The 27,587-nt window shown below is 38.9% G+C and overlaps 1 protein-coding gene across 2 annotated transcripts in view; it reads left to right on the forward strand.

Moving 5' to 3' along the window:
- Positions 1–27,587, forward strand: part of LOC140348610 (UPF0606 protein KIAA1549L-like) — a 77,375-nt gene that overhangs the window by 15,660 nt on the left and 34,128 nt on the right. For both annotated transcript variants that reach the window (XM_072434594.1, XM_072434595.1), the window contains exons 2-8: positions 9,995–10,627; positions 11,195–12,052; positions 13,329–13,444; positions 16,764–16,986; positions 20,084–20,217; positions 23,096–23,264; positions 27,060–27,119. In XM_072434594.1, the coding sequence (XP_072290695.1) occupies positions 9,995–10,627; positions 11,195–12,052; positions 13,329–13,444; positions 16,764–16,986; positions 20,084–20,217; positions 23,096–23,264; positions 27,060–27,119 (2,193 nt within the window). The remainder of the gene's footprint in view (positions 1–9,994; positions 10,628–11,194; positions 12,053–13,328; positions 13,445–16,763; positions 16,987–20,083; positions 20,218–23,095; positions 23,265–27,059; positions 27,120–27,587) is intronic.

The raw sequence follows: 27,587 nt of genomic DNA on the forward strand, positions 1-27,587 counted from the left end.
ATTACTATTTCGTTACCACCACATAGTATTGGCTAAATCATGTGAACGTTTTGGCAGAATCAAGTGAACAGGTACTATTTGGTGGGAACAAAACAGTCATTTGAGGCCACAAATTAGAAACCTTCCACACCCGCCGCACCTGAAGGAAGGGCTCATTACTCCTGATAATGCAACTAGTTAAAATGACCCTTTTCATTACTTCTGAGGTTTTGTTTTTAAATGAGTTTTTGTAAAAATAATTAAATAATAAAACGATTTAGCCTATTTTAAATTGTTTATCCTATAGCAGATTTTAATTGTTTTTCTTTTTGACTTTTATAGGTTGTTTTATCTCTGTTCATTGTTTTATGCTGCACCGAATCACCAAAGCAAGTTCCTATGTTTGTGAATTCTGTTCATTGACAATGGCAACAAAACTTTTCTGACTCTGAAAACACTTGGGGAGAGCATTGTTGTTTTTGTTACTTTGAGAGAAGAAACACATTTAAGTAGTATTAGTTCAATCTCATTCTTTACCTTTGTGCAATATTTTAGAGCTGCACAACACAATTGACAAAGCATGTACTCCTGAACTACCACTCTATCTTTGTAATCGTGAGAAACAAATTGATACCTCCGTGTTTTCCCTGTTATCTGTCATTATTTTTATGTCTTGATTGTGATTGTATTTAACACACAAAAGGCATCAGTGGCATCGTGTCATGTCCCACATGATGAAGCACATACAACAGTGCGTCACCACAGGGGACACAGAAAGGGCAAAACCCTAAGGAGCTGCTCGCGGCCAATCACGTCCTCCGCCTGCTCTGATAGGCCGAGACAGTCACATGGTCATCCTGCAGCAGTTTTGGCATGTGTTTTACAGCCAAATCAATAGAGCATCTCACACATGCAATATTTAAAGCTTCTCAGTCAGAGCTGGGATGTTTCTCTTCGATATGCTCTGCCTAAGTGTGTGTAAGCTTGTTTAATTGGCCACTTGAATTAAAAGGATGTCAGGAACAAATTAGAGCTTTAGGACTTATCTTTGTTGAAGCGTTGCAGTGCATTTGTGTTGCAGGCACCATTTGACCTGTTCTAGCCTATAAAATGTTTCCAATTAATTACATAAATATAGTGTGATATAGTTATCTTTGGATTGTCAAACTAAATCTATACACCTATTTTTATCAATGCTGAAAAAACAAAATTGGACAGTTTTAGAATGGTCCATGTTACTAGATACTAATTACTAAGACGATGGAAAGCAAAGTGTTTTTGGTCTCATAATCAGCACTGAATACCTAAATACCTTGCTTGACATTTTAGTATTGTAACAGTAATTTAACTATTCACACATTTCTGTACAAGCCAGTACTGAATACAAAACAAACTAACTAGTCTGTAAATCATTTAATCAAACGCCAACCAATGGGCCAGTGGTTCTGAATGCTCTGCTAAATTCATATCAGTAAGACAAAATTGAAGTTTATCTATAACCTTATTACAGGGAACTTGCTATGATACAACATCCCACCAGATCACAAACTCTCCATTTTACCAGGGCTGATAATTGAAATCAAACAGGTATGAGAGTAGTGTTAAAGTAAAACTGTTTTCCTGTATAATTATATAATGGTTAGGGTTAGATATGAATATATATAATTTAATTAATTAGGATGTCTAAAATAACAGTAGCCAATACTCCTCTGCAGATCAATAATACACCTCATACAATAGTTTTTCAGACAGTTGAAAGCCATCCAACGTTTTGAACTTTTGAACTGTAAACTATTCCCAGTGTAAAACTCTGCTGGACATCTTAAAAAGAGAACAGCCAGGGCCAACTTCAGCACAACAGCCTCATGAATCTGTGAGCTGTTCACTTCTATAGCAAACATTCTTCAAAGACATACGATTAACATCCTGTATTCTGATGGTGCTCTTACAAGATATAACACGCTAATAACTTAAACCAATGGATATTTAACTCTTTTCCTTGAGTGTTCCTTCACATTATTTTAAGCTCTTTATTTTTCACTATTTATCAATCATCCCACTGCCAAACAGCCTTCTTTCTGTATTAATTACACACTGTTGTCTACTCATGATCTGATCTTGTGTGAAGTGGTCCGCGTACCAATTTGCTTCACAAATGTATTGATACTGGTAATAATCTGGCAGCATATCGTAAATAAAAACTTCCACGGACACTTTCCAGTAATTCTGAAGGACTTAACTGAACAATTATTGCTTCTACAATGTTTTAGTCGTCACAGTCTATTGAAAACCCTGAATTGTATGTCTCATTAATTGCAGTGCAATTTGATGCTGACCTTCCTCTGACCTATGACGTTTTTGAGTGTTGCTGCTGCACACATTTTTTAGAGGCGCGAAACGAAAAACAGTGTTTGAAGGCAGGTCCCAGTGGCTTTGCTGTGCTGACATGTGCACTCTGAAGAGCACGCCGCTGTAGCCCAAGCCAAGTTAACTGCACCACTGTCCCCATCACAGGAAACAGAATAAAAAGCATTAGTCCTAAATTGCCCTGATAGTTAAAGGTGCATTATGCAGGGTCAACTACCTGCTTGTTGCCAGGGAGTTGTTATTGCTCTGACAGATAATGTTAGTGTTAGTTAGTTCCCCTTTAAGCAAACATACTACCGTAGATGTTTTGTGAAAGATAAGTATCCATATGGACACATACATTGTGGTTTTACAACACTAACATGTAGTCTACTATTTGTGTCTGTGTAGTTGTGCAGTTTATTTCGCTGTGAGGTAGCAGCGAAATAAACCGCAGCAGATTTGGACCATATTAGATAAGAGGGAGAATCTATTGACCTTTACGGCACCTGTTCACTACAGCTACACCACTAGTATTCCAGCGACCGTGCCTCTGCGCCACATTAGAAAGGGGCTTGGCCTTTAACGGAAACAGTTTGAGAAAATTACATTTAAAATGGATGTGTCTCACTGTGTGAAATTATCATGGAATAACAGAGGATCTACAGTGACACAGAAGAGGCAGTCACACACGCAAGGGCCCATGGGAACAAAACAAGCTCTTTCATCTCCATCAGGTGAACTGCTACTTAATGTACGCTCTACACCTTTTTACTTTTCTTTGAACACCACTACTAATTTGTCAGTTTATGTTGGTATTGTTATTCATTAATGATTTTCCTCTGTGCAGTATATCACAACGAATTACATTTGCCATTTATTGTGAGGATTTTTGAGAAAAAAAAATATGGTTATTTAATTTACTTAAATTTCAAAGGCTTCAGTAGAGCTGGGCAATATGACAATACAAATCAAGTTGTGATCTGATCCCAGTGACAGTCTGCTATTTTGATTAAGATTGTCATAATGTGATTCCTAGCTTTTCTGTTTAATGCAGCTCTAAGCTTAATCCCAATGACGTGTGAATTCTCAGAAAAGGTAGATAGTTGTAAATAAATGGACAGTAGGTCACCCTTGTAAAGGAGGTCTCCATCTCAATGGGTTCTTACCTGGTTAAAAAAAGGTTAATAAAGAAATAAAAATATATATTCGGTGTCTGACTTGAAACAAAAAACATGATCAGAACCATGAGCATAGAGTTTGTAGTAAATATGCACACTGGGTTTTTACAGTTTACAGTGTGAACCAGAAGGTCTCTGCTGCTTATAACTAGGTCTGATGACCCAGCAAATGCCCAGAGCAAGTCACATGACTTAGCAGCACCAATCACACTGATGCATCTGCAGCATACACGCAGTGTCTTCTGAGTGTATTTTTAATTACTACAACATGAACATACACTCAAAGCATTGTGCAAATTACATTAATTCCTCAAGGTAAACAGGACAGAAGTATTATGTCAGATACATTTGTACACATATACAGTAGTTACTACTGTATATGTGTACAATATGATGACAAAATGATGGTATGTGTCAGGTAAATACTACTGAGTAGTATTTACCTGACACATAAATACTACTGAGTAGTATTTACCTGACACATACCATCATCACTCGATGATCACATACAGTAAGTTAGCCTCAGTAGTATTGTGTGATGTAACACAACACTCACAATATTATTTAAGTTATGAAACATTTTCAACAATCTTCCAACAATAAAGCACATATTTATTTGCTGTACATGCAAATAATAAATTGTGATTGTAAACAATTGATATTGTTGAACCCACAAAATGTCTATTTTGGTTGCTTTGGTGACCTTTGAGCTTGTTAGCAGCCTGTTGTTTGTCGGGCTGCCATGTTTCCTCTGCCTGAGCCAATGGCAGGTAATAAGCGGAGCACACTGTTCCCTGCCCTGCTCTCAGACACACAGCTCAACAATATTTTCATTTTCTAACCATAAAGTCAAGCAGCAGCAGCAGCTGGTCTGAATGGTGCCAGACAGGCTGATAGTGATAAGGAGCACAGGTAGAACCAGTGCCAGATTCAGGCGCCAATAACACCTCCAGCAGCGAGCCATTTGAACTGAGCTCGCTGTCAGAACAGAAGCAGTGCCAGAAACCTTCAAGGCAATCATCTGACTGTTGTTAATGCCCCAACATCTACATGGTGGACACAGTGTCCATGAGGATAAAATGGGGCAAACATACATAGGTTTGGTCTCAAACAACAAAATAAATGAAATAGAAAATAGATGTATTATAAAAATACAGGGTCAAATTACACCATGCAGCCTAATCCACACTGCCAGTTAAAGAGTTTATGGGTCCATGTTCCACTATCTGTTCATATTGGTTTTGATCCTGGCTCTTATCATAAGCTGTGTAAATACAGGAAGTGATTTGGAGATATCTGATTTGTTTTCTGTCTCTGGGGATTGTGCTGTCAAGTCATCAGTCCAAATGATGTCCGTGCATGTTTTTATAAAACCTTCCTGGCACATTTGGCTTTACTCATTTGGTTCAGTTCAGTCAGTCTAACAGACATGTACTATATGTATTGACTGATATTGTGTGTGATTGGTTTAACTTGCTTGTAAATGCTTGTAAATTTATACAGTATCAGTTTAAAATTGAAATTTGTATTAAGTGTTTCTGTATAATGCTTATTTTGCTTATATTTTTTAAACATTCGGGCAATATATATTTAATCCTAATGGTCACCTGAGTGTCAACACTCAGGGAGTAAAAAAAAATCTTTCTTTTTCACTATATCTGAAAAAGTATATCTCCTGCCATGGTTGTGTCGTGTCGTTAGCACTCCCTCTCTCAGGACGTTACATGCAGCATGAGTTTTTTATAGGCCAAGAACACACAGTTTCTTTCTTCATCTGTGATGATGTTGCCGTGGTGACAGCATCCCTCTGGTTGCTGTGGAGACTGCAGAAATAACCCTGAGTTTAACAGTAGATTTACAGAAATGTTGTCCATTTGATTAGCACAGCTCTTTCCTGGACTTTTTGACATGGTGACATTTGTTCCCAGGGTTCTCTCCTATTGCTACACATTTATGGCTATTATTTTCTTGTCAGCCTTTCAGTCTTCGAGGAAACATTTCACAACATAATGAAATACTTGAAGTTGACACAGCAATTCATCTCTGCGAGTCTGGAGCCAAACTGCAAGAATATTTGGTTAAACAGCTGTAAAAATGACATTTCAGTTTGACATTTGGTGAATCTTAGTGCTCTCTTGTCCAAAATGGGTTAGGGTTAGGGTTAGGGTTAACAACACAAAGTGAACATGCATACACACTCTTAACTTGATCTTTACTGCAAGCAGCTTAGCCTCTAATTCGAAACCTTTGTTACTATTATGAGAAAGGACCATTGACTTGGTGGAGGTCTGTCCTTTCTAAGTGCTAGACCTTATTTGTTAACATTAAAACATTATTTTCGCAACCCATATACAGTTGGCTTTTAGAAAGGATGCCTTTATCAGTTTTTCTGTTGTACTCTGAACTCACTCACTTCCTTTTGAAAAGATGCTGTTTCCAGGCAGTTTCTCTTTTTGGCGGGTCTGAATGGAACAAATTGGAACAAATTGTACTTTCTTTATGTGCTCACAGACAATAGCAAGTGTGCCACTGCTCCTTTTTATTTTGGAGGTTCTGGAGGGCTTCGGACATTACATGAGTTTGTACTTGTCATTTGTGCCACAAAGACACAACATTGACATTACCTACTCCAGTCACAGTATGTGGTGCATAATTGCATTGAGAGTCAAAGGGCATCCAGCATTTGATTTATTATTATTCTATAATGCTTTTCCACCTTCATGGCACTCAAATGCTTTTCTATGCAATGTGGGTGAAGTGTCCTGCCTAAGGACATGACGACATTTCCTCTAGCTTCCCGACTGTGGTACCTGGTGTTTCAGCGGGCTCCTATTCAAGTACCAGGTCTATTTATTTTATTTTATCTATGTTGATTAATTGGTTTATTTTCTTTATTTTTAGGAATTGATGATATTTCCTCTAGCTGCCCCACTGTGGCACCTGGTGTTTAAGATAAGCCTTTATTTGGCCCACAATGGGCAAATTCCAGTTTCAGTGGTCTCTTTATTTATTTATTTATTTTACTGGAATGTTGGACAGAAAATATATTGCCCAGTCCTGAGATAGCAACAAGCTACAACCTGTAGTTCCTGGGCAGAGGTAAATTGACAGCAGGTTAACAGTGTGCAGATAATCCATAAAAAACAAAAAGTCCAATGACTTTGACTGGTTTTCTGTGACATCCCGAAAAAGAAAGACTTGTTTTAAAGTAAATATTGAGCCAACACCTATCCATATGAACCATATTCACTTCATTCAGTATATTGTACATAAATGTTTGAATGGTTTCAGGATCCTGTTGGATGCTGTTATCCTGTGACCATCTTTACTCCCACTGACCCATGAACGGCTCAAGTCGTGTGTTTCCACTATACTCCCACTCAAGTGAGCTTAATTAAGCACTTTTATCTCAATCCTAATCACATGGATTTTGCGATAAGAATAATTGTTAAGACACCATCTGTTTCTGTACGGCTTTATGTGGCAAGTTGTCAAGACGTTAATTGAGTTGGTTGAAATACTCTGTAAAGTAGAAAAATACCTTTATGCAAATGTAGGAGCTTCATCCTTTCTTTGTGAGCTATTCTAAACTGGGCCACTTGGCCCTTAGCACAGTCATACTTCCTATCCACCTGACGGCCCAAGCTTGTTTGTAGCTTTAAATATACCGGTACATCACAGGACTGAGAGGGCTGAAACCACAGACAAGCTCTGTTTATGTTGTAGATTTTGCCACAATGGACAGGGCACCTGGGGGTCAGTTTTTTCCCCATTGTTGACAATCAAAACCTCCCACAAGCAGCTGATGTAAGCTGATAGAGGCTTGGCATACATTACAGGGATACCAGAATATGCAGATGCCGTGGTCAATACGTAACTGTAATACAACATTAAAGCAATGTAAACAGCCATTTTAGTGCACTGTTCCAACATGATAATTCTGCTAATCTCTTTGTAAGCTCTATGATCTTTTTCATCCTCAAATACCCCTGTATGTTTTTGCCTGACAAATAAAATGGGTCAAGCCTGTTTGATCGAGGTCTAATCCACATTTTGGGTTGTTTGTTATATAGAAGCATTGATCCTGTCCATGTTGTGCTCTGTAAAGTGTTTTGTCAGAGGTCTGATGAGATCACATATGTTACTCTCAGCCTGAGCAGGTGGTTAACGCTCGGAGGAAAAGACACTCAATACACGGCTAACTGTTCCGCATATGGTATGGCCCTGAATTAGGAATGTTAATTCAAAATGAAGTCAGAGACACTGTGATAGTAATGCAACATATTTGAGTTGTGTGCCAGTTATTCAACAATACTGGGAGTTTCTTGTCTATTCAAGAATTTAATCAAGTATTGAGCATTTATGGCTTTTAGCTGTTGTTTCTAAACTACAGTATCTGGGCACGTTTTCATTTTGACTAATATGGCTGCAATCTCCTAAAACAACACATATTTACAGTGCAACTTACAACAACTTGTTTTACATTAAAGCATTTCCCTCTTCCTGTAGTGACAGACTAATCTTTTCTGTCTCTAATGTGAAGCGGAGACTCTTAATAATACTGCATGTGACCTAGGCCATGAAAATCCCAGTATTTAAAGCGGCAATGGATTAATGTCTTTTTAAATGGCGTTTGTGGTGTGACATCCCATAATAAGGAACAGGCTGTTAGGTTACTGTGGCTAATAGCTAGCTGGTTGTGGATGCTTTATAGCTGGTGTCCAGAGGATATACAGCGGCTGAGCTCTGAGCCGGCCACTTACCCACAATAGCCATCTTTTAATTAACCAGTTGCCCAACGAGAGAAAAGGCGTGCGGGAAGAGTGCATCCCTTATTACACCGAAGAAGATCCTATAAAACGTTAGTGATGTAAAGGTTTTAGTTTTTAAGAGAAGCCAACCTCAAATGAGGCCAAACGTCACATCAAATGACCAGCTGTAAAAATGTTTCATAAAAAATGGTGTGGTCAGTGAGGTGTCCAGTTCTTGTTCCATCTCATCTGTGTGCCACTAAAACACGGTGCCTTAAACTCGTATTGGACAGCAAAATGACATGTGTGCCATATCTATTGGTTTCAAGGAGGCTTTAGAAGAAATGTGGACAGTTCCCTGAATGGTGATAAATGCTGAAACTAAACGCTTTTACCTCATGTATTTTCCGCCATTTCCCTTTCTAAAACAGACATTATTATTTTTGTCCTTGGCAGAAAAGCCTCTTCACTCAACAATCCACACTCATAGTTCTTTCATTGTGTGCTTTTGACAAAACAATAAACTCCATGTTTGAAAACTAAAACCTCCAGATAATAAAAACACTTGGCAAGACATTCATTGACATGCATTCAATAAATATGATATGATTCAGAGGTAAATGCTCTTTCTCTTATATATCTTCCACATAAAATGTGTGAGCTTTTCCTGAATCCAGATTTATTACAGTTATTTGTCCCCACCATTTTCTTTCAGACTTTCACCAACATTTTGAGTTATTACACTGTCAAATGAGCAAAAGTATGGTGTGGTCTCTAGGAATTATAAATCCATGTCAAATTGCGCCTGAGCTTGATCAGATTAATATCTGTGAAATCTCAACTGATGAGGTTGTGTGGATGTGTGTCCTAATTTTTCCCACTCTGGAACATTGAAATTAATTCCCTGATTTAAAATATAAGTGACCTACTTCTGCTTTTATTACTTTTTTCACCCCCACCGCTGTGAGATTGAATTGAATCCCCATTAGTGACTAGGGTGTGAAAAACAAGGCACATATTTACAGGTTTTATTTTAATAATATGTGTGATATTTTCCTGACTCAGCTTGAAATGTACACAAGAATCAGAAAAGGTTCATTGCCATTCCTAATGAACAAAATGAACAGACATAGGAATATTAATTCATGTTAAGTAAATAAGTTGTCAGTAAATAATACTGGATTCAAGTGTCCAAGTTTAAGTAATTCACTTTTTATTGCATATGTTTGTTTAAATGTTATTATATTAGAATAGATGCTCCCTTTTGGCCCTGGCCCTATGGTTAAGAATAGGTGACTTAGATGCATCGGCTCGTTATATCCTGAAAATACTTCAACGTCAATTAAATGACAGCGTCAAAACATAACCTGTCCTAAAGCTCCTCATTTTAGCTTTCTCTGCAATTTGTCATCAATTCAGTACGGCGTAAATGCATCCAAGTGGCAGGACACATAAATCTGAGTGTGCATGAATGAGCCCAGCACTTTTCCAGTCAATCTCCTGCAGTTGGACAGTTGTGGAGGCATTATAAGGACTAATGATTGCCGGCTGTAGCAGTGTCACTGTGCACTGAAGTGTGTTTTATAAAGAGTTAGGAATAGAACACTTGGTCCCCTGTGGGAATGATGACTCTCAGATTGGTCACGATTTTTCTCCTGCCTTGAACTACCAATTAAACTGTGACTGTGTTTCTATCTTTTGGTCTCTAATGCTGTTTACCCCTTGTGTTTTGTTCAGCTGACCAAGGCCGACAGGAGTCAGTGAGGCTGGTGATGCCCCTGGAGCAGACAGTGCCCACCAACCTCTCAGATACTCTGGGGACAGCAGAAAAACCTGTGATGGATGGAACAGATGCTGAGCTCAAAGTGTTCTCTGAGGCCAAAACAGCCATGTGGACTGAGACTGAGGAAGAGGTGCGCACAGGGGCTGATGGGAGAGTCATAGCAGAGTCTGGGACATTGACCAGAGCCAGGACCTGGACTGAAGTGGGGGCCGAGTGGAGACCTCTGGATGCAGGCTTGTCCCGAGACTCGGCTGCCTGGCTTGGGCGGTCCACACATGGACATGCTCTAAGAGAAAAGGCATCATTTTCATCAATGATCAGCATGTTGGCCGGCACAGCCGAGCTGCAGGCTCCAGTGGTGGCAAAACCTCTGGGGCTGCTGTCAAAAGCGGCTTGGACCAAAAGCTCCCCTTCATCCTCATCCAGATCCTCCTCTTCCTCCTCCACAACTACAACGAAAGCCCCCACAACCCCCACTTCTCCTCCCGTCACCAGCACAAGCACAGCCAGTACAATCCAGATGACCCAGACTGCCTCTCCAGAGAGTGCCAACAACTCCTCTCAGAGCAACAGCAGCTTCACTTTGGGTATGATGTTTCCAGAGCCTTCTTCGCACAAGTCAAATTGTATGTTCATGTAATTTCATTATTTGTGTTACATTGTGTTTTTAATCATATACATTCTTTAGGCAGCATTATTTTCACTATTCGTTAAATCATTCATTATATCAAACAAAATTTGAATCAAACCACTTTTACACACATTATGAGATGAAGCTGGCTCCTCATTGGCTGTGCCTCCTTTCATTGACATCCATATTCAATCAAGAGATGGAAACTGAGTTCACACATCCTGATCCTGATTACCATTTCTTATGCAAAGGTAGATGTGTTGAACACTTTATCATTGCTGTCCTGGTTTGGACTCTATTTCATCAATTCAAAAAAAGAAAAAAGTCAGGGTCACACAACTCTAGAAACAGAACACAGCGGGTGAGGTTAACACTGGTTTATTATGGGCTAAAAGGTAAGTATTGTGTACCAGGAGCAGGCAGACAGGAGCAGACAAGAGGAAAACACAGTCATGATTATGAGAAGCTTATGCGAAATAACCAAATGTTAAATTTGTAGTAACACTTGTTCTGTCTTTTTTAGATGATTCATTGGGCAGCCTGCCAGCCTGGGACCTCCCCACTGTCCCTGAGTCTCTCCTGTCCACAGTAGGCGACCATGACCTCACCCTGCCCGCCAATGTCACCAGCCCGTTCTCTACGCACCAGTGGAACACCACGCCGCCGGCAAAACCAAGAACCACCTCAATAGACTCTCAGACTACCACCATCACTACCACTATTACTACTGCACCAAATGCCTCTTTGATAAGTAGTACTACGCAGATGCAAGCTTTAACTACACCGACATCAGCAACCGTATCCACTAGTCCTACTTCACCTGCCACAGACGCCATGACAAGTGATGGTCTACTTTTGACAACGGTAACCACAACAACGCCCTCGACGAGCACTACAGCTGTGGCAGATTTTGGGAAAACGGCAAATGTTACTTCAAGCTCTGTAACTACAACTGAAGCACCAACCACTACTCTCAAGCTGACCACCACTACAACGCAACCAACCACAACTATCGCCACAACAACAACAACAGCTGCTCCTACTACTACTTCTACAACTACTACTACCACTACCCCTGTCCCAACAACTACTACCACTACCCCTGTTCCAACAACCACTACCACAACTACTATAGCTACAACGACTACTACTACAACACCAGCAACTACTACAACTACCGAGCCACCCACCACTACTTCCACAACTACTACTACTACTACTACTACTACAGAATCTACTACTGCAACACTGGCTCCAACCACAACTCTCTTTATTCAAACTACTCTGCCTCCAACTACAACTACAGAACCACCTTCTACCACCGGCGTTGAAGAAAGTGTTCTGCCGTGCAACATCACCGAGAAGTACTTCGTCAAAACAGGTTGGATTTGTAGATTTTTATAGGAAACTGAGAGACACCTGTCATACTCACCCAAATATTATTTGTCTGTTGCCAGATAATTGTCTAAACTCACTTTTAAAAACTCTTTCTGGGGAAAAAAAATAAAAAAAATGTGATTCTGACTGAATCAGTTTTAATTAATAAATCCTGCAATCTATCAGATTGTGAAAGACAACCTTTTCAGTTCTAAACCTTTAAAATAAACCATGCCCTGTCATGATAAATTACTATATTGAGTTTGCAATTGTGGGGAGATGTTTCTTTTTTGTGCAGTACGATTTGAGCTGTAGAGGGTTGAATAAGTATCTTGGCTACTTATTGGTTAATTCTGCTATTTATTTTATGCAGCTCATGCCTTTTAATGATTCTGTATGTTTAAAAATGGTTTAGTGGAATTATCCTTCTTTAATGTTATTGTCAGTGACATAAAGTGGTTTCAGTATTATTGTTTATCCCAATATTCTTCTGTAGCAATACTTTATATAGTGCATCAAACGTTGTTACTGTGACAGGCCTATTCTTGATTAAACACACACGCCACAGCCCATGGCAACATAAACTCAGACAAAATAAACGTGAAGAATGCAAAATCAGAACAAACTATTTAGGCCAGTCACAGTGGGAAATGCGCGCACAGAACCAATGCCACACTGTAATAATCACTACTTCTATAATTTAATTTCCGAAGCTAACACACAAAGTAGGTAATGTGTGCCCATGCTGTAATTACATGCTGCAAATTAATTAAAAGTGGCACAATGCAGGAGTAGATCTTCCTGAGGCACACTTAGATTATTAACACCCGATCCTTTGATGTCATTACAGAAAACGTGGTATTAAAGCCTTTCCCTGGTCAGCAGAGGATTTGCAACAGCTTGATACAGAGACTGACCCTGTTTGGATGCTACTGTACAATGTTTTAATCTTCTTCTTCTTCTTCTTCTTCTTCTTCTTCTTCTTCTTCTTCTTCTTCTTCTTCTTCTTCTTCTTCTTCTTCTTCTTCTTCTTCTTCTTCTTCTTCTTCTTCTTCTTCTTCTTCTTCTTCTTCTTCTTCTTCTTCTTCTTCTTCTTCTTCTTCTTCTTCTTCTTCTTCTTCTTCTTCTTCTTCCTTCTTCCTTCTTCCTTCTTCTTCTTCTTCTTCTTCTTCTTCTTCTTCTTCTTCTTCTTCTTCTTCTTCTTCTTCTTCTTCTTCTTCTTCTCCTCCTCCTCCTCCTCCTCCTCCTCCTCCTCCTCCTCCTCCTCCTCCTCCTCCAAGTTTTATCTCTTGAGCTGCGGAGGAATCGCCTGGACCTTATCCTGAAGCAGAATCTGTCTAAAGGCCTGAGCCATGCCCTTCAGAGAGCCCTCAATGACTCCTCAGCTTATGCACAGGTGAGTCGGACTTACAGGGCACTGCCAAGGCATATCTTTTATCATATATAGGGGATGTTGTCGGCTAAGGGATCATCTCAAAATGGGTTGAAGCTGAAAAGACGTAATATTTTTGTCTTTTTGTTGATTTGAAGCTTCAGTACATTGTTGTGGCAGTCATTGTTTTGAAATGCTAAAAAACTCTCTCAGCAACGAGCATTAAGCCAACATTAGGCGGCGGGTGCGGCGCGGAGCACGGGGAGTGCGTACGGGGAGCACGGCGCACCGCGGCCCGTGCGCACGGTGCGTTGTGATCACGGCGCGCAGTGGCCCGTGCGAGGGAGCACCCGCCCCGCTCCCTGCGCTGGCCACGGCGCGGCGTGGACCATGTGGATTGAGTAAACAAACATGCGCAACAGGTGACATTATTTGGAGAATTCATAACTTCTACTGATAAACGTACCAAAAGATGTTCAGGGACTAAAGGTGAGCAGGGTCTATCAAGCTACTATCGTTTTATCAACGCGTTAACATTTTATGTGAAGCCAGTCTTAAGTCTTTTGAGGGGGGGAGGGGGTCCAGAGAGAGACGAAAAAAATTACGTCTTTTCAGCTTCAACCCATTTTGAGAAGATCCCTAAAGCAATACATACTTTGTACATTCATGACTTTTCTAAAAGGCGGCGATGCGTGGTACTGGCAAAAGCTCTCAAAACATACAAAAGTATCGCTATAAATAGACCATGTATCTGTACCCAAACAGCATTGAAATAGTGTAGTAAACAATGTATTCATCTGTAAAATGGCAGATTAAACTCACAATTCACTCCCTAATCTCAAACTAACTCACTTCCAGTCTTCTCCTTTCTGGTGTGATTCACATACATTTTTTTATAATCTCCAAAAATGAATTCAAATGTAGATTGACTCCAATGTCAATAAATTGACAAAAAACGAAAGGCCCACAGCTTTACACATATTATATACCGGTACATATTTGATCCTATTCATACAATATACTGCTTTTGTTTAAGTCTTTTGTTTAATCTGAAGATTTTTTTACACATTGATAACCATTTGTTTCAGTTGTTAAGGCTCATATTTGATTGTTAAAACAGCTCAACGTCTTGACAAATGCCAATTGTGTAACTGTATGATACAGTTATACAACCACTATATTTAATGATTTCCACAATGTAATCAAAGAAGAATAAATAATGTGAGGCTAAGTCTGAGGAAAATGTATTTCTAAAGAACTTTCAATCCTGGTTGGTTCAATTTTTGCATTGGACAAACTTACAAAATATTTCCCCCCCTTTTATTGACAAGACAGGGCTTATAACATGTTCTACAGTTTTGGAGGTGAAGGTGCTGTTGTTTACTCTACTGCTTCTGCCTCTTGTCCATCTTCCCTTTATCCGATTTCCGTCTTATATTTTTCACCGTATTGATTTCGTGCATAGCAGCCTGCCTCCCCTGACAGTTTGCCTGTGGTGCTTCTCGCCTCTACGTGTCCACCTGCCTGGCTGCATGTCTCATGCCAGTCTGTCTTCCACTGTTGGCTTTTGCTATTTTTATCTTGTTGTTAGTGAGCCTGCACAGGGAGTGACTCAGAGTCTCTGAGCTCCAGTCCACTTTCATCTGCACCCTGCAATGCGCTGATGCAAACATTCACCAAACCACTCTCACTTATTAGATAACACGCACCATTACTGGGTAATGTCAGCCTATTGTAGATAGGGTCAACAACAAGGCACAACTATTATCACGGAGCTTAATATGGCTCTACCTTCAATCTAATATTTACGGCATCAAACTACTACTAGTGTCTGATTTATATTAACATATATAGTTTATTATTATTTGTCAGTATTTTAGGGTTCAGATAATTACTACTTTTGAACCAATTAGTACTATACATTTTTATCTGTGGCTCTAAATCAATCACAGTAGTCTTCTCAGCAAGTCACTGTAATAACAGTAATATAGTCTGCCCTCTCTGGTCCTTTATGTGGCTGCGTTTTAAAAAGGGCAATCTCTCGCTGTTTGCTTTGTTCTTTTAAACAACAAACACATAAAAAAGGGCAAGGTCATGTTTTGTTGTTAAATACATTGTTGTTTTAACGGGCAGCAGCTTCTCCAGGGTCACTGTGGAAGTGGCATTTCTTATTACCAAACTGTACTTACTGTGATATAAAATCATGATGCTATACATTTTTAAAATTCCATTTCATGAGCTGTTTTATTACTACATTGCTTCAGTATTTGGACACTGCATGAATACATGTGGGATCACACAGTCACACAAAAATGAAACATATGAAAAAATCATTGTGAATCACTAAAAAAGTTGAAAAAAAATTAGGAAAGAATGAGATGCAGTTTCATCAAAAGCTATGATATTGTTCTCTTAGAGACGTTCCCAGGGGCCCACAATGCACCGACACAGCAGTGAGGCATGAGGAAGAGTAGCTGTTAGAGCCTCAGCTGCTCAGCGGTGAAGGATGGAGCGAGGCGAGCGCTCACTTTACAAACACAGGCCTCGACTCATGGCTGATCCTTGTCTTGGTCCTGTTTTTCCAGGACACAATTATTCAGATTTATGAGTGTAGCAGGCTCCGGTTTTAAAAACATCCCCTCAAGTAAAATACGGCAAGTCCTAGGATTAACTATTCTATTTAAACATGATGAATATTCATAGCTGACGACGCAATTGCATTCTGTACACAAGCTATCGAATTATGTTGCAGGACTAGATGTATGAGATAAATAAAATATTTGTTTTCCAAATGTTTTACTAGCTTATTTATATTATATGTTTATTTGGCTAATTTTGTCACCAGCATAAATATAAAGCAAATTCAAATGTAATTCAAATATATTGTCACTACACTTTTTAGATCAAGGGAACCCAAAGTGGGGCCTGCAGGCCAAACCTGGCCCTCCAGGGGGTCTCACTTGGCCCATGAAGGGCTGATGAGATATACCAGGAGTATCTGTTTGAATAAATATTGTGCTGAAAAGACCGCCAGTAGTTGCAAAGGAGCCAAAATGAAGTCTATTCCGAGTCTATTCTGAAAACACGTTAACAAAAGACAACTCAATAATAATTTCAAATAAATGTTTTGAATGCAAAAAGAAATTAGCCCGCAGAGGAACACATTTTGGGAGACAGAGAGAAAAAGTTTGGACACCCCTGCTGTAGATAGTAAAAGAGGATAGAGGTAAAAGAAGATAATGGATGTTCAAACCTGGCCTCCCACCACAGATCCTCTTACCATTGTATCAAGTCACAAAATGATCAATATTGACAGCTTAAGGGTCAGCATGTGTTGTTTCAGGTGGAGCGTGATGACGGAGGCCCTCATAATGTGACCTTGGTTTACTACGTGACCAGTGGTAAAACTGTCTACATTCCCTCTGTGGTGGTCGAAGCTCTGAATGTTTATGGATTTGACAAGTTGTTGTCAGAAATACGGCAGCATTCTCCACTGGTCAAGGCTGTGCTGGTGCCTGTGGCAGTGTTGATGCCCAGTCCTAGCATCCATCTGCAGCTCAAAACAGGTGAGTGCTCAAGCATCATAAAAAACAGTGCAGAATACATTGACATTAATAGAGGTTTATGCTCCATGTATTTTAGTTAATTATTCCAATACCTATTTGGGGTGGCTTTGTTGCTCGGGGCTTGTTTAAAGATTAATTTGGACTTTTAAGGTGTGAACCTTTTAAATGTTGATCACATTTGTCAGGCTGTTTATTTTTTAAAAAGTCACATCTATGGTGTTTTTCTACTTTACATCACAACTCACCCATTTATCCATTTACCCACACATTCATACACCAGTAGGGGCAAGGCGGGTTAAGTGTCTAAACTACAGTATACATCTGGGGGAGCTGAGATTGAACCGCCAACCTTCTGATCAGTTTATGCTCATGTTTATGTGTATTTTTATTTAATATTGGACAGTGCACATTAATGTGTTGGTCCAGCATGTAAATGCGATACCTATTGGCAGGGGGGAAATCACTGCTGCACACAGATCACTCAGAAATAAAGTTTCCCTATGGTTTCTCTTACTTGAATATTGAAATATAGAATACTGTACATAGAATACACAGTCTTTTTACTGTCTTTGTGCTGGTAGTGGTTAGCCATATTCATCCCGGTGCTGAAAAGATCGGAAGAGGGGGAGAGATAGAGATGCAATAGGAGGTGTTGAGCTGGATACTCGGGGGAAGAGTGGAGCACGGCCTAAATTAGAAAATTCTGATTACATGTCTCTTCCCCGCTGCTCCCCTTTGATACCCTAAATCCCATACAAAACTCCATCAATGCAGAGCTAAAGCAGATTGGTCTATTTGTTTTGTCAGCCTTTTAAGCTTCTTAAAAACCCTGCACACACACTTCTAAATGGAGCCCTGTGGGAACAAGGGGGAGAATATCTGCATTACAAAGTTTGACAGGCTTATTTCTTATGACTAATGTTAACTTGAGGTCACTGCACCTTACTTAGAGTAAGGTGTACAGCAAGTAAACATTATTGTAACTAGATGGTTTAAATTATGTTTGAAAAATAATTGTAGGTCAATTTACACAATTAATTGGTGTTTTCTTTGTGTTACCAATTTCTATTGACAGACTAAGTGCAGATAATTACATAACTGACATGTATTTGTGCGTAATTGATAAGCACAGTTGTTATAATAGAGCTGTGTTCAAAGTGGTCTCTTAAAGCCTGAATAAAAATCTATTTCCGACTCTACAGCTCAGAAATAGTTTTTATACAGTTATTCAGTACTAAAGGCCAGAATAAAGAGACAGCTTTCTTATGAAACAGCTCTCTTTTCAACCCGTTTTGAGGTTTTACAGCAGAGACAATAAGAGTGAAGATGCACATAATTTATTAACACGCTCTATAAACTGTAGATGGACTCAGTATTGTTTACCCTTTAACAGAACTCCTTTGGTTGTTCTCACCAAGTATAATCCTCTTTCACTACTTAGGTTTATTGCGTTCACTCACACACACAATGAGGCACTACTTTAATTATTCAAGCAGCCCAGTTTCCAGAAGCAACCCAATTTGAAAGTTTTAAACCTGTTTCATTTTCCTATACCTCCCAGTAGAGTTCCACAGTATAACGCAAATTTATTGCTAGTGCAATGGCTTCATAAAACTCCATGGCAGTTAAATCCAGATGGAAATCCTCCATATGAGATTTACATTCTGACCAAGCACAAATATGTGGGGAGAGACGCGGCGCGCAGGAGCGTGTAACAGTAGATTTAGCGTATTTTGCATTGGTAGAACAGACGCTTCTAAGTGTGCAGCCTTAGTCACAGCAAAACGGGCTGGAGAAACTGTGGTAAACGGGTTTAAAATGTGTATTTGCAATACAAAGTAGTTGGCGCTGCGCGTCACAGTCACGGAAACGGGCGTGCGCGTCTTCTCATGCTCTCCCGGGGCCACGCGCAGGGACGGAGCCGCTCCGTCACACAGACTCCAGCAGGATTTTGATGAAAATTGCTTCACGCGCTCTTATCTTTTGACTTAATACCGCTATTTATATTTGTAAATTATATTTGTAAATCAAGCTATTTTGCGTTGACAGCGGTACTTTATAAAAAAAAGCTGATTATAATTTATTTTATTTATATTGTAGAAATCAATAATCTAAGTGCGGCGGATCCGTAAAACAGGTAATAAAATAACTAAGGCCTTACCTGATCGGTGAGAAGAGAAAAATACTCTTAAGCTAAGATAGGAAATTCTGTGCGCATCAGTGATGTGAATTGAACTGAAACAAAGGACTTTGTGGATCAGTGTAACAGCATTTTTGTCATCAGAGGAAAGACTCAGAGCCAAGGAAAATTCAGATCAAGTGGCCCTCATCCATTGCTGAGCAGCCTGACTCCTCCAGAGATAACCTTCTGCAGATGTCAGCTCTGCTGGATACTCGAGACCCCACGATTGACCTCCCGCCCACATTTCACAGTTTGGCTGATAAGCTCATTTTAGTATAAAATCTATCTCCAACACATAACTAGATAGATCTAGAACAATCATATCTAGTGTCTCCACCTGTTAATGACTCATTTGGATATTCAATATTTATATTTAGCTGTTTTAATTATTTGGTCAATACATTTCCAGAAAAGGGGACAATGTCACGGTTAGTTCCTCAAACCTTCAGATTGACTATTAACTGTTTAAAAAATAATTAATTTAGATATTTGATTTGAGAATTGTTAATTGCCTAAATTGGCTGGTGCCCCTCATAACTCTTATACTATAAGAAATAAATATACCCACACAATGTGTGGCATGTTTGAACTCTTTATCCAATTCTTTAACTAATATCAACTTTGGATGTCACCCTCTTTTAATTGGGAGGACATGAATAACACTGCAGTACTTGGACCAGGAGAAATACTACACAACATAAGAAAAATTATACAGTTTAATAACTTAAATAAATGTCTGATTTAGTGTTGAATTACAGATCAGTGTTATTGTAATCCAAATTCACTAGGGATAAATGCTGATTAGGCACTGTTTTGGTCCTCTGTTTTGGCTGGTGTTTAAATAGCTTCATGTCATCTTACTGGAATAAGTTCTAAAAGTATAACCCAACTGAGATTAATCTTTTCTATTTGCAGTTTTGAGGTTTGTTGGACCGACAGACAACATCTACTCCTGCAGTTTTGTTCAAACACTGGAGCAAAGGCTTGAAAACGCATTTGAAGAAGCCCAGGACAAAGTGTTGGAGACATACAACAAGCTCAGAGTGGAGGTAAGACGCATGTTGGTCGACACATGGACTATTTTTAGTGTGAGGTGCAGACAGATTTACATGTCAGATTTACATACGCATGCTAATGAGGGTAATGTGACTAACGAGCCTGAACTTCTGCGACTGTTAAACTCTGTCACACTGTTACACGCATTGATCCAGTCTATTTGTGTTATATCATGTAAACAACAGGGGCAGGCAACATTTTACAGTGAGTGGTCTTTTTTATTAGAAAGAGTGTGATAGTGGAAAACAGTGACCTAAATCACAGTTAAGAGAGGCACTGAGTCCTGACAAAGTTCAAACATTATTATTATTTGTTTGGCACAGTGCTTGTTAATGAGCATACATTATACACATACTATACACACGCCAGATTCTAGCCATGGGAACATTTACAACCGTTGTCCAGCATTCACTCTCACTCATACACCAGCATACTTGAACACTGGAGGCAAGGTGGGCGAAGTGTCTTGCTCATGGACACAATGACAGTATGCACTACCGCCCCCTTGTGGCACCTGGCATCCCTGTGGTCTCCCATCCAAATACTAACCAGGCCCACCCCTGTTTAGCTTCCGAGATCAGATGAGATCGGGCATTGACAATTTGGTATGACCAACAAACGTTTAGAATAATCTAGCTATAAAATAGTTTTGTATAGTTTCACACGTGGAAGGGAACTTACTGTATTCATTGTGGGGCAGTTCTATTACCAAAAACATTGGCCAAGGCCTGTGAAATCTTGCATATTTACTGGGAATTGTCCGTCCCTTTGCAATCCTGGACCTGAAGTGAACCATCTTTGGGTATCCTGTTTACAAACTAAATTGTACAATGTTGTAGTCAAAAGGCTTAATATGGAAAAAACATTTATTCTTTTATTTTTTAATCATTTTTTATTTTCATGTTCATTTTTATTTATTTTGTGGAAAGCCCCTTGAGATGTGCCATTTTATTTTGAGGGGACTTCTGTTCTTTTAAGGACAGAAGTTAGAAAAGGCTGTTTGAAAGCACCAGTAAAGCACAATCTGAATAGAATTTATAGAGAGGTTTGCTGGGGATGCACTGATGTGGTTTGTTGGTTACTGGCTCCACATTTGCGATTATAGCGATGTAAATGGTAATGAACAGCATCATGTTTATTTGGAAGGAAAATCTTGAGACCCCCTGGCCACCTCTCATATAAAAGTCTGATACAGCGACCGCATCACAGCAGAATATATCAACTACAAAACAGATCCGATCACTTGAAACATCTAATTACAGTCCTTGCACTATAAATGGTATTGTAAAAAAATGTAATTATATAAGTCACTGTTCTACCATATCTGAACTCTGCCAGTTTGGATTTTCATAAACGATTAACCATAATCATCATCATTAAGTAGGTCTCAGCGAGGAGCAGCAGATATAGGGCCCGTTCATAATTAATCATAATCATAATCATGTGGGTAATTGTATCTCGTTTCATCCACACATTATGGTGACTTGGTGACTCACTCACGTTATTTTTAAAGCAGCACACTGGCCCATTTATAGCATTAAAATACATTGTTCATTCAAAGTGTAATATTGTGTCTGGGGTTTGTTAATACCTTCCTCTGTTGCATGAGAGATACAGTATATGTAGTAGGATTGTATCTGTGTATATGTGAATTACATATGTGCTGCAGAGCTGTCTGGTTGCACGACAGGAGGATTTCAATATCAACTGCATGTATGTACTAAAGTTAGAATTCACAAGTTATTTTTGATGTTATATAAATAAACAAAAGAAACACTGATACACATAGGATTCAGTATTGCTGCGTTGCCATTATTTGCACAAATGGGGGGAAATCCACTTTGTGAATTGCAGCTACTGGTTTCCCTATCGCTGAAGCAAGTAACAAGTTTGTAAATTCTGATTAAATATAAATGTGCCGGAGTTAGCAATGCAGGCAAATTTTCATCTGTAGTCCGTCCCATTGGCAATATTTTCGTAAGCCTGCTTGGTACGTTTATTGGTGGATTTAAGAGCAATATTACAATTAAAAATGCCCAAAATATAAAATAATGATCCACAGGTGTCATAGATTAGACTTTATTGGTGACAAAAGCACAATGTATGTCCTTTAGTTCAAAATAAAAGCTACCCGTGAACATGATTTTGACCCTGCTGAAACCCCTCAATAGAATATGATATACTGTACTGCTAATGTGATGCAACCCAGTGCAACCAACCCCTATTTAGAATGTGACTTCCTTTTCTCCTCTAAATTCTGCTAAACCAGTGCCCTTGTTTCTCTTTCCACTCTTATCACATTAGAACTACATTGGCGCAAAATGGTACAAACCAAATCTATTTTGTAAAGCCAGTCAATTTCATCATTTCATGTCATATTTAGTCAAATCTGGCCAGTGTTGAACAGATGGTGTTGTCGTTTCTTTATTGTCCTCATCAGATGGCAGTGCAGTCAAATGAGATGTTTGTGAGAACAGATCCACAAAAGTGTCCATTCTCATTAAATTTTATACACATTTGTGACGATAAAGTGTCAAATTGTGCACCATCTCCATTGTTTTGAGCAATCATAACTGACAGCTTTTGTACAAGTTGCTATTTACACTTTTGTGTCTCAATGAATTAAAATGATTTATTTATGTATGATTCATTTGGTTTATACACTGTTTATTACTGTTCATACAATCTGACACATTATTTTATTTGCTTATTAGATACAGTTGAAAATGTAACCTGTTTTTATTATATATATACCTTAAAACAGCACTACAATGAAGTTCTGCTTTAAGGTCTTTTTATGATCAATTTGACATGTTTTTATTTCTAATTGTGTGTGTACATTGTTATTTAATTTCATGCATTTGTCTTCAGATCCTCAGCGTTCACCAGGGCCGTGGTTCTCCCTCGGTGTCTCTGATCTACCTTGTGAAAAACCAGGACATCATTCTCAATGGGACTCTCTCAAGCGAACTCCTGAACCAGCTGACGGCCGAGCTCGTGGGCTACTTCCTCTTCTACCCGCCCCTCATCATTGCCGAGCGTGAGTAAAGACACACCATTATGTCCAGAAGGGCAGCTGTGGTGTTGACACATTGATCTAATTAATGATCAGCTTTGAGCTGTGAGGTCGTCTGGCAAACTCGTGTGGATACTTTGAGAAACCAGCCGCCACATGAGCTGGCATTGCCGCTTGTGGATATTTCAGCTCAGTGCTCTTTTAAAACATCGCAATACAAATTATTCTGCAGCTAGACATGCTGTAAATAGTGTTCATTGAGCAAATTTTAGAAATGGTCCCACAGATAAACTGCTTCTACCTCTTTCTAGAGCAGTTGGATTATGTACATTGGTGTGTGTAAATTAGCGCTGCTGATTTTTTACTAATCAGTTAATCTGTTGTTTGTTTGTAATAAATGTACAATCAGACTGCAAAAAAAGGTTGTGAATATTTTGTATTTATTTATTTATTCCAACTTTAATCCCAAAGAGTTGAACCTTTGGTGCCTGAGGGCATGTTGATGGATCATATATATATGTTCTTCATTTGTTTACTATTTGTGTCTTCTCTCATAATTTGGCCTGTTAAGTCTGTAATCCAGAAAACAGTTTCTAAACTATAAACTGACAACTATAAACTGACCTAACTCTAACCCTGGTTGATTATTTTACTGATTCATTGTTATTTAGTTGTTGCAGCCATAGCATGATTAAATTAGTTGAAATTCTTTATAATTAGCTAACATTATTAGCATTTATTTTCAAATAACGCAAAGATGTGCCCACAGTCAACAGTGGAGGAAGAGGAGGAAGAGGATCTCTGTGTGTTCTGAAGTGTTCACCAGACAGAGGTGAAATAGTCGCCTGGCAGCACTGAGCCATTTTAGACCTGACACAGAGGCAAAGAGAGCTGTCCTGAAACAACCCAGACATTTGTGGTTAAAGCTTCCTTTGGTAATGAGGCCAATGTAGTGGATTGTCTTCAGCGCAGTGGACAGCCGCTTGAGTCCTCATGCTCAGTTTGTTTGATTGCATAACTTGTCTCTGTACGGCTCAGACAGACCGCACAGCTGAGGTGGAGGCCTCACACTACACTGCCTGCTGACTCCACAGGCCACTGCATGATTCATGACACTTTTGACCTGATTTGATTTCAAGAGCCAGCACTAAGGTTCCTCAATGTCATTTTTAGTTAATAGAGAGAATTAAAGCCCACTGCAGTCACCTGTCCCACATTCAGAATCAGCAAAATGACAATGTTCCTGTTTGGTGCTGTTGAGAGAATCTAACACAGAAACAGAAACAAAGTTAATGATTAATGACGTGATTCTCTAATGATTCATTTGGGGAACATTTGGGACATAACCTTCTCGGCTCTCTAATTACAGTACAGTTAATTTGTGTTAAGCTAATTGAGCAGCTTAAGGTGCCAAAAACGAGAAAGACAAAGACTAAAGCTGTTTCAAATAAGCTTTACCGCTAAACCCATAATTACTCTTCACTTACCAATTTTCCATTGGGGAACCACTGCTTGATAACTATCAGATTGGCAAAAACCTCTAAATTGCTCTAATTGTTGCAAAATGTCCTACTAAGTCTGAGCATGAACTTAATTCATGTTTTTTCATTCATCATCAATATAAGCATAACAGCAGCATTGTATATACTGTATAGAACCTCTATAACTTCTACGTAATCAGCAACTCAAAGTAACGTTTTGCTTAAAAGATGAGTTTGCAAGTTATGTCCTTTTTTTAATCAACATTAATTAACCAACACATTAAAACAGACGCTTCATCACTAAGGTCATATGGGGTAAACTTTGTGCCAAAATAATATGCAAATAAGTACACGCTGGGAGGTGGAAGTTGTGCTGTGGCAACACCAAAAGAACATTCATATCAATTTACTTTAATAGCGCTAGGTTAATGTACCGTTTTGGCCTTTCACTCGCCTCTTGTTTTACTCCACATGTCATGAGCTGAAGGAAAAGGCAATTTTCTGTGTCTGATGCTTCATTTAGCAGCAGGCTAAGACACATTTGAGCGACGCCTTGACATTACAAAACTGAATGAGAGACCAGTGACCTCAGAGATGAGCCACATGATCCTGTTTCACTGCAGTCATCTGTGCAGCGGACAAACAGCTGTACGCCTCCGCCCGAGTCCTGCCCTGGGCTAATGTCAACCATGTCTCTGAATGAGCTAATTTTATCCCCACTAAGATTAGATTAGTATCTGTTTGTGTGCGTGCGATCAGCACCCGAGGGTTCAAACATCAGACATCACACTTCAAAAGCTGTAGTGGAAAAGAGTTGAGGTTGTATTTTTGGTGTTGAGGTGTCATTGTTGGATGGTTATGAAATATAAAATAGATGATTTTTATTCCCTGGGGTGATAAGTTTGTTATTTTGCAGAATAACACTGAAGGGAAACGTTTGAAGAGATTATGACGTTAAATGCTACGATTTTGAAGGTTTTAAGAAAAACTGTAACAAGAAACTGCAGCCACAGAATAACTTAAATGTTATTGAGATTACACCTCTGAACAGTGAGTCATGTGATAACTTTATTATTGAGATAAATAATTGTATTCACTGATCATAGCATTTACATAACTTTGACACAAAGTAAATCTATGTATGTAGAACAGTATGCAGCACAGTTGATAGTGTTGGAATTGTATCAGCAAATTACTATGAATCTGACTCGTGCGCACTTAAATCAGTGGATTGGTTTCTCTTGATCTTCTCTTGTTAAGCAAATGCTTCATAGGACACCTCAGCACAGTCTGCAGTGTTTATGTAGACTTTCAGGAAGTTCAGGAAGAAGCCAACTTGAATGTGCTTTCATACAATACAATACAATACAATACAATACAGGGCCAGAGCACAAACACACAATGCAACGCTATTAACGGATATGTATCAATTCAAGCAGCACCTTCTACTATGTGGAAAGAGCAGAGGGGAAGCAAAGAGAAGTAGGTTGACAGATGAACAAGAGGCCCAAAGAGACCTGTAGACAAAAATAGATGTGTTGTTTTCAAGGAAATCAGTTGTTTGCTGTTTTCTAACTATTTAAAAACCTGAGTGGTAAATTCCTAACATAATGTGATGCCATTTTTTATTTTGAAATTCAAGTGGGCTCCAAAATGTAATCAGTCATCTTTATTCATTTAAATTCGACTGCACTTGTTTGCCTTACTGCCACAAGGTAGAAAGATGAAAATGAAGTTAAGTTAATAAAAAGCATATTAACACAGTTATATAAACTTTGTATACATTGTGTATAAAAAGCAGCCATGTTTTGGATGGAACCCAGAGTGTCATATGTTTAAATCTGAATTCATATGTGAATAAATTAAAGCGATTTCAAAACTCAATTTCAAAATGGACAACCCAAGAGTTATGAGTAATTTGTCTTATTGTTTTGGAAAAAAGTAAATTGAGAGTTGGGAGCTGAAGCTTGTATCCAAATGTTGCAAAATAAACTCATAGTAACCATCAACTAGTCAAATAATATATTAAATATATACTCAATTTGTATCTCCAAAATGTGAATAAACACACAAGATCAGTGCAAGGCTAGATATTTTCAGACAATTGTATTGCACAAACTAACTACAGTACATATTTTAAAATAAAACTGCCAATAGATAAACTGGTCTTTTGTTTGATTCGAGATTTGAAACTTTCCTTTTAAAAAACATTACCGGGTACCACAATGGCAAGAATTCAGTTTTCTGCTATGACGGATTACAAAATCTATTCAAACGTACTTCTTTTATTTCATTCACAGAATATGACTTCTCTTTTTGTGTTTGTTTTTCTGTGCAGCCCTTGAATACCATAATCTCAACACATCGACAGCAACCAAGAACTATTGGGTCATAACAGGTAAGAGGATTTGCTCTCACACAGTATGTAGCGGGTGATCAGAGCTAATCAAGTGGCGCATTGATTTGACTAAACTGCACTTAGTAAACCCTGTCTGCTCTGACGCTTGTGCAGCTCAGCAGAATATTTTCTCCACACTGTTCGTGCCTCTCTCTCCGCTGTGCTCTTTAGCTGCTGTGTTGCAGTGAAGAAGTTTTAATGTATAATTCACTGCTTCCTGACTTAGGCACAGAGATAGATCACTTCGTATCATATCATTGGTGTGACCATGGCGATGACGTCCGTCCCTTTTCCCTCTTGTCTCTTCTATTTACAGTCGCTCAGAAAACCCAAAATATCTCGTATGTATTTTGTAGATATACATATAAAGTACTTTTACAACATATCTGAGGAATGGATCTGTGAATGTTTTTTAAAGGACCTCCATGTACCTTTTCTAGTGGAAGGTCTGCAAGGTCTTGTTTCCTT

Source organism: Eucyclogobius newberryi, unplaced genomic scaffold (assembly GCF_026437365.1).
Source record: "Eucyclogobius newberryi isolate DKJ021-1_F unplaced genomic scaffold, fEucNew1.0.hap1 SCAF_7, whole genome shotgun sequence".
NCBI lineage: Eukaryota > Metazoa > Chordata > Actinopteri > Gobiiformes > Gobiidae > Eucyclogobius > Eucyclogobius newberryi.